This window comes from Chiroxiphia lanceolata, chromosome 3, assembly GCF_009829145.1.
Source record: "Chiroxiphia lanceolata isolate bChiLan1 chromosome 3, bChiLan1.pri, whole genome shotgun sequence".
Classification (NCBI taxonomy): Eukaryota; Metazoa; Chordata; class Aves; order Passeriformes; family Pipridae; genus Chiroxiphia; species Chiroxiphia lanceolata.
The window spans coordinates 10171034-10187173 of NC_045639.1; the positions used below are offsets into that span (position 1 = coordinate 10171034).

The following is a 16140-nucleotide window of genomic DNA, read 5'->3' on the forward strand; positions in this document are numbered from 1 at the left end:
TATCTCTACTTACAAAACAACACAGAAGAAAGAACTAGACAGAAGAGATCGTGGTGATCATAAACTCGTGGTTTTTTTTTTCAGACAACATCTCCTGTGTCATAAAAAAGAGCGCAACTGTGAAGGGCTTAAATAATTGAAATCAGGAGGTAAATGATACCGCAGTAATATTGGCAGAAGAAAATTTGCTGTAGGCATCTCTTGAGAGCACACAGCCTCTTTTGTGGTAGCATATGTTTGTATATACAAAGCATTTTAATATTTTTTTATGTTTAAACATAAAAAGCGGTGTACAGAGAAAACACTTGGTCATTATTAGTACCTTTGTCTTAAATGTTAGTACCTCTGTCCCCATGTTCTGTGGTCAACACCGCATCGTACAGTGAAGGGATAGAGGGGAAGTTTCCTTAAAATAGAGTACTTAGTAAAATGGAGCACTTTTTTCTTGAAGAAACGGTTCGAAAAGCAGAAATTTATTGTTCCTAGTCGGGTCAATGCTGCTTGGTTCTAATTAATGTAATGGGGGTTTGGTTGAGGGGGTGGTTCCTTTCACCTATCGCATGGAATTGCCCGGGGCTGGTCCGCGAGGGTACCAAGTTAAATGTACAATGGCTCGGTGGTTAAATAAAATTCGTTTGGATGTTCCAGCCGCTGGCGTGTCTGGTGTTCCACGGTTACAATCCGCTTCCCGGGGGCGTGATCCATCCCCTGTGGAAGCCGGGCGTGGGCGCGGCGCGGCGGGAGCTGTCCCCGCGCGGCCGCCGTACCCGGGCGGGCCCGCCCTGCCCTGCCCGCGATGGCGGCGCCGGAGCCGCCGCCGCCGGAGGGCTCCCGGCCCCTCAGCGCCCTCCTGGGCGGCATCGCCCAGGCCGCCTTCCACGGCAACGCCGCTGTCACCGACGAGCTGCTGCGCGGGCAGCTCTACCCCGAGGCGCCGCCGGAGGAGTTCCGCGCCCTGCGCGCCAAGATGGGCGGCCTCCTCCAGGTACCGGAGCTGAGGCGGGGAAGGGGCCGCGCTCTGGGGGGATCCGCTCCCTCGGCCTCCGGGTGTCCTCGGTGGGGCTCTGGGGGCAGCCGAAGCCGCGGGTGCTGCCTCTGTGGGGACACCGGCCGCCCTCAGCGCGGGGCCGAGCCTGGCCAGCCCCTCCCAGCCTAACCCAGGCCTGCCCAGCCCAGCCCTGCCCAGCCGGGTCTCTCTGGCCGCTCCTCAGGAGCTGTGAAGGGGTAACGGCGACACTCGAGTTCTACAGCCTTGGAAATAAGTACCCGCAGGTTTCTGAGGAGAGCTGCGGATTTCTTACAAGAAAACTGTGTTTTGGCGGAAGCAAGCCGTTTTACACAGACAACAGATTTTGGTTTATGTATAAGAGAGGAGAAGATATTCTTCTCCTTTAATGGATCTTATTTTGAGCTCCGTTCGGCGAGAAGAGAGTAGTGGGGTGTAGTGTAGTTCCCGGCGGCTCGATGTGGCTCAGGGAGCCTCCAGGTGCTAAATCCTTGGGTGGCCACTGCCACCTTGTGGGTGAATCCGTGGCTCTTTGGCCTCTTTGGATTTATAAACTCGGTCGGTAGTTCTAAATGTAATTGACAGATTGGGAATTTGATGAGGATGTTGACACTGGTTTTCTGCTTTTATGGAGGTTCCGTGGTTCATTTAATTATTAGATTCATATGATGCCCTGAAAAGCCTCTAATGAAAGCTGAAAAATAAAAATTGATTCTTGTAGGACTGGAGACTGGTTTTATCTGTGGGCTTGTTTCGTTCCCTCCTCTCAGGTACAACTGTTATTCGAGCACTGTTGAGATGTCATACTCTGGACATAATGTTAATTCAGAAGACAGCTGATTAAAGTTTTGTGGATATTTACCCATTGTTGTAAAATAGGCATAAAGCTTAGTAGGATGACTGTGTGTTGGGGGGAGGGTATCATGTTCCCTGTGTGCTGCTTCAGAAGCAAAACTGGTGGCAGTTGTGTTCCTCGAGGTCACTCACACCTTGCAATGTAAATTAGCATCTCACTGTTACCAGGTGTGTCTCATGGTCTTCATGGCCAGCACTCCTCCCATCTCCTTATGGATGAAATTCCTGGGAAATAACTGAAATTTATGCAGTTCAGCTTTAAAGATGAAATTTTGTGCTAAGCAGTACACAGACTACTTTGTACAACTCCATGTCAAGGGTGCATGGATTTTGGGGTGCTTATTCCTAGCAGGTAACTTGAGGTAACACCCAAGTCCTGTGGATACTTTTAACACCTCTGTTCTAGAGCATCCTAAAAAAAACAATCTTTTGGCCTTCTGGTCATTTTGAAGGCACCTAAATTAGATGGGATGGATAATGCCTCATGTATGTCTCTTGAGGGTTTTTTTTTCCTGACATCTGTCTTCTTGATAGTCAGAAGCAGAGAGGTTCATTGCCCTTGTGACTTCATTGCTGTAGTAGTTCATGTCTTCTAAGTAGCAAACACAGATCTGTACCATGAATCAACTACTTGCTTTTACTAGAGCTGAGCATAAATAAGGCAAAGGACTTTCCTGTTCCCTTCTGCATTCCACCTGTGCAAAGCATGGCATCTGTGAGAAGTATGGAGATGAATAAGTGACACTAAAGTGTCAATAAGCATTTAAATGTGGGGGGTTTTTTCCCCTGGATTATGTATAGAATAGTCCTGGTTTTATATTTATAAAATATGTTATTATGATCTACTTTTTACAGATGTTTTCTTTGCTGTCCATAGAGCTGCTGAATGAGCATGAATCATCTGAGCTCTTTCTAAAATGCAAGATTTATCTTGTAGTGAAATCATGGTTTTTTATTCAACTTACTTTTTTTTTTTTTTTAGTCTTATTTCTTGTGTGGAATATCTTGGAAGGTAGAATAAAGCCCTAGGAAGGCTGGCCCTGGAGAACTGTATGACTTCAGTGTTGTTCTGTCAGTTGTTTTTTTGCCCTCTGCCTTCATCCCTCCCAGCCTCCTGTCCTGTAAGGCTGTGAAACGTTGAGAAACTGGGGGAGATCAGCTTTTGCAAATTCTCGCCCCCAGCTTTTTTTGATTTTTCAAATATTACTTCATCCCGATTAAAACACTAAATTTGTCTCCTTCTTACATAAGTTTAATTTACAGTATTAGTCCACTGGTAACAGTTACTTTTCATGTGGAGTAATCCCACTGTTTTCCTTTTGGTGGCAGTAAGTCATTGCATTTGTTGAATGGGATCATTTGCTGCTGGGTTGAAAGTGTCCCTAGTTCACTCTTCTGCTTCACTCTTCTGCTTCAGGCTAAATAAGAATAAAAATTTCAGCATGAGAGCTATAAATATTTTAGTATATTTGATTTATATTTTTCCCCACAGATACCAAGGATTTTATCATCTGTAATAAATATCTTGGTATGTGAATGGTAAAATATGAATCAGATTATATAAATAATATGTGGGAACCAACAGATAAGATGCACCCGAGCTCTGTGTATGCACTTCATAACATTCACTTGCTCTCTTCCCTCGATGGTTTTCATTAGGAATCATACTGGTAGTTCTGTCAGATTACTGTGATGTTTAATTTCACTGGTTTTCAGCCAGTCTGGGTTACTGGGCCCTGCTATGCCGTGGCACACACACTGTATATAAATCCCATCTTGAAGCTATTTCTGGTGATTCCTTTTCTTCATGCCATCAGTGAAAAGCTGTTGAATAAGAAACCTTTTGATCAAAATCCTATCTAAAGGCTTGTGGAAGAAAAATTAGTGTGACTAGTGGATAAAATCTCTTGGTGTGTAAAATGCTCTGGAGTTGCATGAGCAACTTGTGGGTGCCTTGGAAGCTGCTATGTGCTCTCACCATGTGTTGTCCCTAAAAATTGTCCCTTTCCTGCTAGGGACTGTGGTCCTTTCCCTATGAAGTTGCTGTGGGGACCTCGAGAGGAGTTCCCAAAGTGTTGCTACCCCTGTTTGAGAAGGAAGAGACTATTTGATCTTCGTAAAAGGGATCTGCCCTTACGTGAAAAGTCAGAGCAGAAAAACAGTTGTAAGGTTCGCTCAGTTGTGGGGGATATAAAGGCCTTTGCATCTTCTTCAGCAGGATTTCTGCTAACTGGAACATTTCTGCTAAGAATTTCTGAAGCAGTTTCTGCCAACTGTTAGGAAATAAATTACTTCTTGCATTTTCTAATAAGGGAAGAGAGTTGCCATTCTACCCTCTCCTCAGATGCCTTGTGATTCCTCAAATACGTGGGCTGAGTCATGAGCTCGGGAGCACTTTGCAGTTGTCCAGGCTTCTGCAAGGCTGAGAGGCAGAACAGCTTCAGTCTGAAGACTGAGATAAAGTAATTTTGGAAGAGTTAATAGGAGAGGCTGCTTGATTTCTTCCATTTAGAGTTGCAGTTGTGCCTGTGCCTACTAACTAGAGAGAGTACTCAGTGAGCACACTTGTTGTTCTTGATTCAGGTAAAAGAAAACAAGTTGCTGGTACAGCAGTGCCAACTGTGTCCATACGAGCTGCTTTCTACCCAAATGTGTCCTATGTAAGTGTTATACTTTTCACTCTAGCAAATGACTGTGCTTACTGTGAATAATTCTATTTGTTACTGGGCTGGGTGAAAATGTATTAATAACTTTGCACAAAATTTTGGGAGGGAGGGAGTGCCTGCTGTGTCATAATTGGACATATGAAAGAAAATTATTATCTGAATTGATGTTTGCTTGGAACAACTACAGAAAAATCCTAGCCTATTTTTTTTAATTTAGTGAAACACCACTATTATGTAGCTCACTAATCTGAACACAGCTCAGTTGCCAGCTCTGCAGTGTCTGGTGTTGAAACATACATTTTCATTTTTATATTTTCATATAAACCATAAACCCACAGTTATTGCTTCTTTTTTTTTTTTTAAATTTCTTTTCCCTTTTTCAGCATTGTCTTAGGAGGGTAGAAAATGTTATGTTTACTTCATCACTACTGTATTGCAGTGATGAAAATGTGCATGTGTGCTATCCCAAAGCATTCTTCCTAGTGCTTTCAATCTGAGTTATTTTAGATTTTAGGTTTGTGTACTTATGGTCAGTTCACATAAGGACTGGGACAGCTGGCAGTTAACATAAAGTGGAGAGGGAAAACACTTGAAAACAATGAACTGGAGAGGAAGGTTGGATGCAGAAAATGATTGAAGAACATTGCCAGGAGCTGTAAGATCAGTGCTTCACTGCCCAGAGCAGCAATTTATTGCTTGGGTATGTCAGCTAGAAAGAGCAATGTACCTGCATCTTTATGGATTTGTTGATACTCCTCTTTCTGTGATTCCTCGAGTTGCAGAAGTCGGGGTTTGTGTCGTTAAAGCTTTTTCAATTGTAATACAGTTTTCATTGCTCCTGTAGTTACTGAGGAGATGTGTGGAAGGCGGTGTTACTGTGGGACGTGGGGGTGATGGTGTTCTGCACCCAAGCAGATCTGTATGAACTGGAGTGTTGTTTCAAACAACAGGGTGTGAACAGGAGTCTGTACATCACAAATCTCACAGTCTTCCTGCTGCTGTGCAACTACAAGTGCAATGCTGAAGGGAGGCAGAAATAGAAGGGATCCCACCTTCGTAATGTCGTTCATTTAACGAGCAGTATTTTCTATAACTCAAATATGAGACAGAAAGGCTCATTTCATTTGAGATTGTAAAGTGGTGGTGTGCTGTAACTGTGTCGCTTCAGTGAAAATGGATCACCTTGAGTTTAATGGTTTACTTGACCTTTTGTGGTGCATTTTTTTAAAACATTCTTACCTACAGAAAAGCAGTAAATTAAAATAAGTTGGCGGACCTGCGTCACTGATGTATAATAAGTGTGGTAAACTCTGTATTGCCCAAACTAGAAGGAAGTCTCTCTCTCTCTCTCTCGCTCGCTCTCTCTCTCTCGCTCTCTCGCTCTCTCTCTCTCTCTCTCTCTCTCTCTCTCTCTGTTTTTCCTCAATTACAGTGTTGATTCTATGTCTGTAAGCAGAGATGTAGTTGCTTTGTCCCGGCTGTGGAGGTGGGGACTGCCCCATCTATGTCTAGAGTAGACAGGTCAGTACTAGCTCTTCATGTTTGTAATGTCTCTGCATTACCTCTGAGTTTTAAAATGCCCCTGCTGCATTTGAAGTCTGCTAATTGCCAGTTAATGGACTTCCAGAACAGTGTGCTGCTGAGAAGTTGGAATTCCCTGGAGGTGGCAATGCTTCCTGTCCTGTTGATTTCCACTTTCCCATCCAAATGCGTGGTTTAGTTTGTTGCGTTTGCAGAACCTCTGCAAGTAAATAGCATTTGCATCATTAATGACACCAGCAAGCTTTGGATGTAGTCCTCATTTCTCAAAAAACCCAAACCCTACAGGTATGACTAGCATAAGTTACACATATGTGTGTCTGTGATTAGCACACGCTCTGTATATACGTGTGTGCAGGCACAGAAAGGCAAGTTTGTTAATTATACTGAAATTCATTAGTCCAGTCTGATCCCTGCAGTGTTTCTCTTGACCTTAATAAGAGTCTGCTCTGATTGAAGAATAGGGAGTCAGATCTTGCCTTTGAAGACCATTACTCCAAATTAAATGCTTCTGCTGTACTTAATTAGTATTCATCAAACACATACTGTATGGAATATATTCAAAAAGGGAGAAAGAGTCCCTTAGGCTTCACATGTGGTTTCATACCTTTATTTCAGTAACACTAATGCTCCATTCCCTATTTCCTAAAGTGTGTGGAAAATGCTCAAGAGAGTAATGAAGTTCATTGCCATCATCTCAGCACTGGTGAGTTTCTGGACCACTAAAAGTTGTCCTTCCTTTTTTATGAAAAGAGGAGAACTTGAGTCGTCTTATCTTCAGCTTGATGGCTAAAGACTAAAAGGAAAGGCTGTACACTGAAATTATATTCTTTATTACATGATACTTTAAAAATGGTGTCTGTTACAACTGGTGTGAAGGAAGGTTAATTCTTGCTTGCTCCAGGAGCCAACTGATGTTAGCAATGAAGTAAAAATACTAATTTCAACCTTATTGGTCTCGTGAGGGGCTGCCACACAGCTGAGCAGATAATAGACTTCTTTCTTTCTTCAGATACACATATCTTTTTTCATTGCAGGTAAGGATTAATCTTATTAGGAAGAAAGACTAGTCAATGGATCCTTTACGTTTGCGTGAGAATAATCTTCTCTGCTCACGTATATATATCCTCCTTTCCCAGAAAGTTCAGAACAAGAGAGAGCAACAGAAAGAGCTGTTAACAGATTGAGTAACACCCTATCAAAGATGCAAGAGCTGTGGTATTCACTTGAGCCAGTGAAGTTCACAGCTAGGGTATGAAAAGGAAATTTGGATGACACTTATGAGTCAACCTTTTTACAAGCTGAACATCTGAAATTCTTCATTTCCAGTAATACTTGGCAGCTGCAGTCTTGGGATGATATACTTTAGGTTTTTGACTCTACTGGTTTGTAGCAACTGGATGCAGTATATCCAACAACTTGTTTAAAAAAAAAATGCTGACAAGACCAAAAATTTCATACTGTGTGACTAGACTCCAGTTGTGTGGCTGGAATTCCATTTTGCAGCTTGTACTCTGGATTTCCTCCAGTCTGGTGACCAAATATGATGGAGCCTGAATTCTTCAACATGTTTGGAGGATGTTGATTTTTTTCAACAGTTTATTTAATTAAAAAAAAAAAAAAAAGGGAAAAGCACTAGTGGCACAAAATACCAGGCAGTGCAATTGTTACATGAATTCTTTTGTTCACTGATGTTTTAGCCATTGAGCCCCATGGGGCAGAAGTTGTCAGGTAGCCAGCAACTTGAGCTGTGATCAGAATGCCCAGTCTGGTTCTCCAGGAGCCTCCCTGGGCAGGAAAGGTCAACTGCAGCCTCCTGAGAGGGCTCCAGGTTCGTCCCTGGGGGATCATTTGTTTTATAACAAGATGAAGTAAGGGACTTTCTTTAAAGGCAGGGCCTAAAATATCCTCTTTTTTAATTTTGTATTTATCATTATAAACATATGCTTTCACAGTATAAATTTAAAAAAAAAAGGATTTAATATATGGAGTAAGTCAGAACTGAGTGGAACATGGATGGCCTCTATTGTGAAGGATTAGGAGTTCATTATTGGGAAAACCAAACTGGTGCCAACCAGCTGGTTGGGTTTTGTCGGGTTTGTTTTGGTTTGTGGTTGGTTTTTTGGGGGGGGGTGTTTTGGGGGAGGGTGCATTTTTGTTATTTATTCTGAACACCTGAAGCTTAAGCACAGTAGTTTCCCATAATTGTGTACCATTGTATGTAATGGTCATATACGAGGAAACCAAATCATCCTATTCTCATTTTAGTCATCCAGTGCTTTAAAAATTGGACTGTTTCAACAAAATAAGTGTGATTTACCTTTTTCTTTGTTTACAGTGCACAAGCACCTGGTTCTGGTTGCCAACCCAAGGTCTAATTCAGAGTATTCAGTCTTTTATAAAGTTGGTAGTTTTAGAGTTGTATAGCAAACCTGCGACTCCCTCCTCCTCCTCAGTTCCTGGTGGAGTTCAGTATCTCTTTATCTGCTGTGCTTGAGGGCTGCATGTTTCACTTCTAAAGGTGACAGTGATCTTGGAATACATTTTTTTATACCTCTAATTCTTTGGCATATTCTATATTTACCTCTTAATAATGCTGGTTTGTATGTGATTTCATGTAAGTAAAAATAGATTACAACAGACTCTCATGGAAAGAAGACATAAAATATACTAAGCAGAGAAAATGTGGAATAATAGCCAACTTGTCCAAACAATTTTTAGACTTAAAATAAGTGTTTTTCCAATTACTTTTAAAATATTTTTTTAATTTTGTCAGTTTGCATATGTTAATCTGTTTTTGAGAGCATGCTTTCTTACATCTCCCTCTCTCCTCAAACAATAAAAAGTGGCAATACAAATATAGTTTGAGTGAATTCTGTATTTTTTCCAAATAAGGTTAGATTTTTTCTGGTTGAGATGTTTTGGGATCTCTGCCAAAAGATTTCTACCTCAGCTTGGTGGGTAGTTTTCCTTTCCTTTTCTTTGCAGTCTCTATGAACTGTGATGCCATGATTATGAAGTATGTTTTGAAGATATATGCAGACACTGAAATAGTGTCTGTTTAAAAGGCAAGTAATCAACTGGCATTTTTACTCCCTGTCTGACATTTACACATGGCTTTGTTGTCTCTCTTCAGACTGTCACATCAGATGTGCTCTTCTCTTATACTCTTTTTGTCTTTTCTGGTGCAAGAGTAGTTTATATTCTGTTCTAACAAGCTGTTTGTGTAAGTACCCTTTAGTTTTACATGGTCATGTGGTAGAAAAATTTTATATATTTGAATTAGTTGTGATTTTTTTTTTAATTAAACTAAATTTTTACCTTTTTTTTAAGTGAGAAAAATATTCATAACTCCCTTTTTCTGTGGAAGAAGAAAGGGCACATTTACATGTGTGCTATGACTTTAGTAGATGGTCAGATCTGGTGCTCACACATACATGTTTACAAAGTGTGTCTGCAGGAATGTGGAGATAAGAAGAGAGGTCAGGAGTGCCCTTCTAAAGCCATTTAGTGATACTTGGGGTTTGTACATTCCCTGGGATGAACATGACAAGCTGTGGCTCTAAGGCTGGTTGGGTTATGGCAGTATGGTCCTGTGCTTTGCTTTCCAGTGTGGATGCTTGGATTCCAGAGCTGTGAATTCCTGATGGGTCCTCAAGAGGTCAGAGATTGTTATGCTGCGCTTCAGACCCCGTGAGACCTCCAAGAAGGTCCTCTCCTGAAGGCTTTAAGGAGCCCAAAGCATGAGCAGCTGATGCAACTTTGCAGAAGGGCCCTTTCCCCATTGTTTGCTGGACGTGCCTCTTGTACATGAGGGCGTTTGCAGGTGCCTCTGTTTGGTGTCTGTTGTATAAAGTCTCCTGAATGATGGAAAGAGAGGGATCTGGCTCTGGCTTATTGTGAACCAGGTTAGAAGAGTGTCAGTTGTTCCTTGCTTGGCAAGGAGAGTGCTTTTGTTCATTTTATGACATGTCAGTTTATGACATGTCAGGAAATCTATTAAAAGTCTCATAATGAAAAGAAAGCATTAGAGGAATTTTCTGGCTCATTGTGGGCAAGTGGTAGGGGGTTTATCGAATTAGTAGCCCCCAATTTGACTAAAAGCCAAAGAAAAGCCCTGGGAAGAATTAATTGAATTCTTTTTAATGCCATGGGCTGCAGTGTCTTGGAGCAATTGAGTGCTGAAGCTTTTAGCTGTTAAGGCCTGCAATGGTGAAATCTAAAGCCAGATTTTTTTTTGGCACCAGACAGTTTTCTGTGGTGGGGTGTCTCTGCAAACCACAGTTGTGCACCTGCAGCTCCCCAGGACACTGTAGATGATGTCTGTGGAGGTACAGGGGTGTTGAGTTGTTCCTATAAGCTTCATGGAAAACTTGATGACTTGGTCAGCTCTGCTGATAGATGATAGAAATAGAACCCCCTCCATGGGGTAATCAAAGCAGTTATTAATATTTAATGTGGTTCTGTTGGAGAATACTTTGATTGACAGCTGTTTCATTAAGTGTTTAGCTTTTTTTTTCCCCCAAAACCATTTATTACATTTGGTGCGAAGATTATTTTTGATACAGGAAATCACAACTAAATCTTTATGGGAAAGTGAGGGATGACTTTCTTCTGAGCTCCCTGGTCTGGGCTTTTTTCCCAATCAGGTGTTATTTCCAGCAACCAGGGTGTAGCAGGGATCTTTACAATTGTGATTCCTCTGCTGAAGAGTTTGACCTGCTGCTCCTTTCTCCTTGTAAAGGCTCAACTGTTAAGAACCACCATGTCTGCCACTGGTTTGGGGAACGTGTTTTGTGTTTCACTGAGCCGACAGGAGGGAAAAAGTATTTTATCTGTGCCGAAAGGAAGACCTGCCTGCTGGTATCCTGAGACTAGAAGCTTCCCTCTCGCCTGTCAAACCTGTCAGCACGTAACACGAGTTGTCAAAGTAGGTGATGAATGACCAGTTGGCAGAGCACTCTTGCTTGCTTCCCATGAAACAGTGTAGTCTGTAAACTTGTCTCCTTCACTTGCTGCTGTGAAACATGTCTGGGCTAAGGCAGTGATGTGCTCCCAGCCTGGTCTGGGAGTGCAGAAATCCTTCTCCTTCCAGGTAGGAAATGCAACTCCATCTGCTGCCCAGAGTAGTACAGGTAATATACAAAAGTGCTCTGAAAGGAGGGACAGCAGAGCCTGAAGTCAGAATTTGGCTCCAAAATGGTGTATATGGCAAGACATCCTAGAGTGGAGAGGTGAGACTCATGTAGTTCATGTTATTCACTGCTAGAGCATCTGTGCTTTGCTATAAAGGAAAGCTGATGTCCAAATGTAAACCAAGAGACAAATTAGCTGAGTTAATCATTAACCTTTAAGATGCAAACAATCAAGATACACGGAGTAAAATGAAAATTTAATTTGTGATACTAATTGTATTTCTGAGCTTGGTTCCTAATAAAGTTTGTGCTGATTTCACTGACAGGATCAGTGCCTGCAAAGCTCCAATAAGCTCTGCTAATGTGTGCACCATTACTGCTCTCAGGGTAGGGCTACAACATTTTTTTTTCCATGTCTTCAAAATGTGAACTGCTTCAGCTTCTATTTTTAACTCTCCTAAGTGAAACGAGATTAAACATGAAGCAATAGTCTGCAGCAGTAAGTAATTTTCCCAGAATGATTATAGAAACCTGATAAACACAGTCCTCTTTCATTGTAAGAGAGCAGAGAAGGAGAAAAAAAAGTTGACCATGTGGTCTCTTAAGGGAACAACAGGTCATGTCACCAGTTCCAGGACTGTCACTGTGTCTGTCTCTCTTTTCCTGCTTTTACTCCCTCCCTTGATTTTTTTTATTTACCATCTAGTATTTTCTGTCCTGTCTGGATTTCTTTCTGTCCTTTATTTTCCTCTTTGTCTTTAGCAATACTGCATTAGATGGCTTTCCATTTGTTGAGAGTTCTTATTTCTGAATCCAGGTCCTTCAGGAGGACTGAAGAAGACATTATTCAGTCTAAAATGGTTTAACCTGCAAAGATTTATGTGTTCTCCAGGAAAACAACTCCTTTCTGCTGAAGCATAGTTCAGGGAGCACATGTGCACACACATTCATTTTGAAAAAGGTTGAACCTCTCAAACTTGTCTGTGATACAACTGCATGTTTAAGAACTACTGGAAATGTGACATTTCTTTGCCTCCACCCCAAGTGACAAAATACTTTCTAAACCAGAGCAAAGAATTGGACTTCAGTGGGGAGAAAACTGATAGCAAATCTTAGGATTTTGTTTGCTATAATTCATTAGAGTACAGTCCAGGGTGGACAATTTACATTTATATTTTTAATTTTAATATGTTTATATTCTTAATCCTATTTCACCCTTGTAGTTGCAAGTATATCTGCTATTAATAGAACATTTCCCTATTTTTTTGGTACCCTGTTTTATCTTCTCCAGTGTGTCCAACGCCTGTCTGTGCTCTCTGAGAAGCACTTTTCATTACCTTTTGTCTTGTATAACTTTTCCTCTTTCTATTTTAATATATGTAGTTTGGAAACTTATTCAGGAAGAAAGGGCTGGTGCTTTTTTTTTTCATGTTTATTGCTTAAAATTTAAGCTTTTAACATCTATTTATAATCTGAGTATGGAGGCATCTCTTGGATATCTACCTATGACTGGTGGTATTAGAGAGCTTATTCTGGTTTTATTATTATTTATTCTTGGTTTGTAAGTGGTATAAAGCCTAGACAGAGTAGGCTCAGACAGAGTAATCCCAATGATTCTCAGTTTTCCCTCAGCTAAAGATATTTTCTGGGATCGGCCTGGAGTGAGGGAGCCACTTTTTGGAGCTCAGCACAGCAGGTTTCCGGGAAGCACGATCTGACTGCGGGAGGATGGCTCAGGTTGCAGTTTATCTGGTGGCTGCCTGTTTTAATCAACCTTGCATCCTCCTTTGTCATCAAATGAGTCTTCACACCGCAGAAAAACGACACCTTCTGCAAATAAATTTAGGAAGTGGTGTTTTTTGAAATTACGAGTTCAGACTGGTCATATCTGGCAGACTAATGGCAGAGGCAGAGGGAAAAAATGTGGTCGCTTCACATTCTTTTAAAAACTAATGCTGAGATCTCTTTTGCATTCAGTGGTAAGCTAGGTCAAAAATAGCTGAATATCTACTTCCCTGTGATTGAACTTCTTGTTCAAACAAAAAAGTAATATTAACAGAGAACACTGAGTTTGGTGAGCTTGAGCAAAAAAAAATTAAGATGGGGTTTAGGGGATTTCTGCTTGGTGGGAACCTGGGAACTGTGGGGGAGAAAATGGAGGAGTACACATTTGACACGTCTGGGTGGAATCAAGCTTAATAAGATCAAAAATGCAGGAAGGATGTCATTTTGCCTGAAACTTCATCATACACACATGTTTTTCCCATCTGCAGTAGCAGTAAATAATTTTTTTGTTGGTGAGTGTTGCGAGTCCTCCCATCCAAGAAGAAAGCTTGATGAAAATCAGAAGTCAAATTTAACAGTATTTACCAGTCTGCCGAGCATCTGTTGACCTGGCTAGTGCCTCCTTGGCAGTGAATCAAAAGGTTGGAATAAAAAAGAGTTGTTGGAGAAGATCTATTACATAGTAGAAAAAAGTAAGCTATGGGGTTTAAACAATGTATGTATTATTAACCTCTTAATGGTTCACAGTTAGCTCGTTTCTGTTAGCAAACTGTTTCATTTCACTTTTAGCTGTGTATTTCACTTTTAGCTGTGTATTACAGCTCCATAAGAGGCAAGAAATTAATATTGAGACATAGTATGGAACCTGAATGAAAGAAATTTGTATGACTGCCCATGGATTAGATGAAGACTTAAAGATGAAAATCTTTCTGCTTTGATGTAGAAATACTAAGTGTATTGTTGTCACTTGTGATTTCTGACTTACAAATTTGCAGGGGGGGTGTAAAAGCCTTTAGTTTTGGGGGTTTTTTTCCAAAAGATGGATCCCCACTTTCACGTGCAGACAAAGCAGGCTGTTGTATCTAATTTTATCTTAATTGCGACTCTCAGGAGAGCTCTTGGACTTTAGTGAACAGTGTTTGTGAGGCACAACCTACCAACTAGTCGAAAACTTCCACTGTCTCCAGAAATGTGGGAAAGTCCACTGGACTAATATTCAGGGAACATCTGTGGGAACAGCTCATTTGTGACAGGGCTGGATATCTCTGCAGCCCTTGGGAGAGTCTGGTTAGTACATACTCACAAAGGAAAACCCAGAAACCACAGGATTGCGAAGATCTTGGATTCCTCCTGTCTGAAGCCACTATTTTACAGCAGAACAGGCTGGGCCGACTCGGACAAATAGCAGAGTCACCAGGATTCACGGGTGCTGTTGTGCCCAAGGATGATGAGAGCTGCTTCTGTTCCTCCCCCAAATGCAACAGGTGCCCCCTACTTGCCCCAAATCCAGTAAATGTTTTCTTCTAAGGGTGATAAGTGAAGAAATACATCTTGATGTTAACAAGAATTGGCTTTGTGTGATCAAGGTGTTCGGCTGAGCGGGGTTCCTTGGCGTGTTCCTCCTGTCTGCAGCTGGTTCCCCCTCTCCCTGCATGTGTTCCTGGGCTTTCAAGGTTACATTTCTAAAAGCATGTGAATTACAAGGGTTGTGATACAGGAGAAGCCTCTTACCCCCACCTCCCAGAAACCTGAAGAGGCAAGTTTAGTAATATGGTACACGGCACTGAATTGTTTGTTTTCCTGGGCTTTGTGCTACAGGCTGGCAGCAGCCTGCAATTTTGAGAGTCAGGTGGAGGAAGTGCCTACACATGCTGACATGTCCAGAGCTCTTGGAGCTCTTCTGTGATGGCTGACAAGTAATGTTTTTCTTTCTGTGTTCTTTTTTCCCCAGTGTGTCTTATCAATTCTTGTTTCTCACTAGTATTGCGTGCTTGTCGGGTTTTATTTCTCAGAAGAGATAATGAATTTAAGTCTGTTTTCCTGTTCTGTGTACCAAGGCACATGTCTAGTGGATCTAATTAAGCTAATACAAAACTCTCCAGATTGTCAAATATTGTTTCATGAAGGAAATAGTATTTGAAGTCATATTTTTGTTGGCTGAATTATATTTGGAGATATGGTGTGTATGTGTTGAAGGTGAACACAAGGAGAATTCAGTAGGACCAAAACTCTTTCCTCTGTTAAAAAGCATCTGCTCAGCCTCTGGAAAGAAAGGTATTGCCATTTGCTGAGGGTAGGATTTCTGTGCTGAAATGGTAGATTACTTGTGATTACCAATAAAAATTGGAATTAGGTCCTACATAACTTTTTTCTCTCAGGGTCATACTTCTAACACAGTGTTTCTTCGCATGCTGTAGAACTGCATAGGGATGAGACAATCTGTAAATAAAAAGGGGACTGTGATAATATATTACAAAAGTGCTCAGTTTAGACCACTGAAGAGAGAAGGTGGGAAGCGACTGAGGCAGGATCTCCATGTACACACACTTAGCTCAGAATATAAAGTCTTTATAATACAATGACCTGTGTCACTAACAGTACAGTGACTCACAGTACAGCAGCAGATTCTGCACTTTGAGGCCTGTCTGGACTAAGTAATTGGCATCAATAGGATGCATCCCTCTAGAACCAATGCTGACAGTGATTCAGCTGGGGGAGCAGATGGATGAAACAGGTTTCAACACCTTTAAGTACTGAGAATTTTCCAGTTGTAATGCTGGACTGTGCATGTGTTGTTTACTTCCAGCAATAAAACAATCTTTGCCGTGGCAATGGGAGCTGGACAACAGCTGGTCATGCTCCTCTGAAGCTCCTGAAGGGTTTAATAGCATGAGAGGGAGATTTATAATCAGATATATTTTATCTGTCTCTAATTACAAGCACAGAAGAACCACTCGTGTTCTAACTTTTAAATTAATCCTTAGAAATATCAATGTGATGTATTCACTGTAATTTGATATTCTGTGTAAAAAATGAGCATTGTTAAAAGTAATAGAAAGAACTGTTTGCAATGTTATACAGAGTATGACTGGAAATATAATTTTTTGCCAAGTTAACTTAAGAGATTTCCTCAAACTTAAAAAAAGTCTGAACT

The 16140-nt window shown here is 41.3% G+C and overlaps 1 protein-coding gene across 4 annotated transcripts in view; it reads left to right on the forward strand.

Annotated features, from left to right (window-relative positions):
* Positions 1–789: 789 nt before the first annotated feature.
* COMMD1 (copper metabolism domain containing 1) overlaps positions 790–16140 on the forward strand; it is a 67785-nt gene continuing 52434 nt past the window's right edge. For all 4 annotated transcript variants that reach the window (XR_004356219.1, XM_032683594.1, XM_032683595.1 and 1 more), the window contains exon 1: positions 790–985. Coding sequence is in view for 3 of the 4 variants with exons in the window: in XM_032683594.1 (XP_032539485.1) it covers positions 797–985 (189 nt within the window). In the remaining variant the exon portion in view is untranslated. The remainder of the gene's footprint in view (positions 986–16140) is intronic.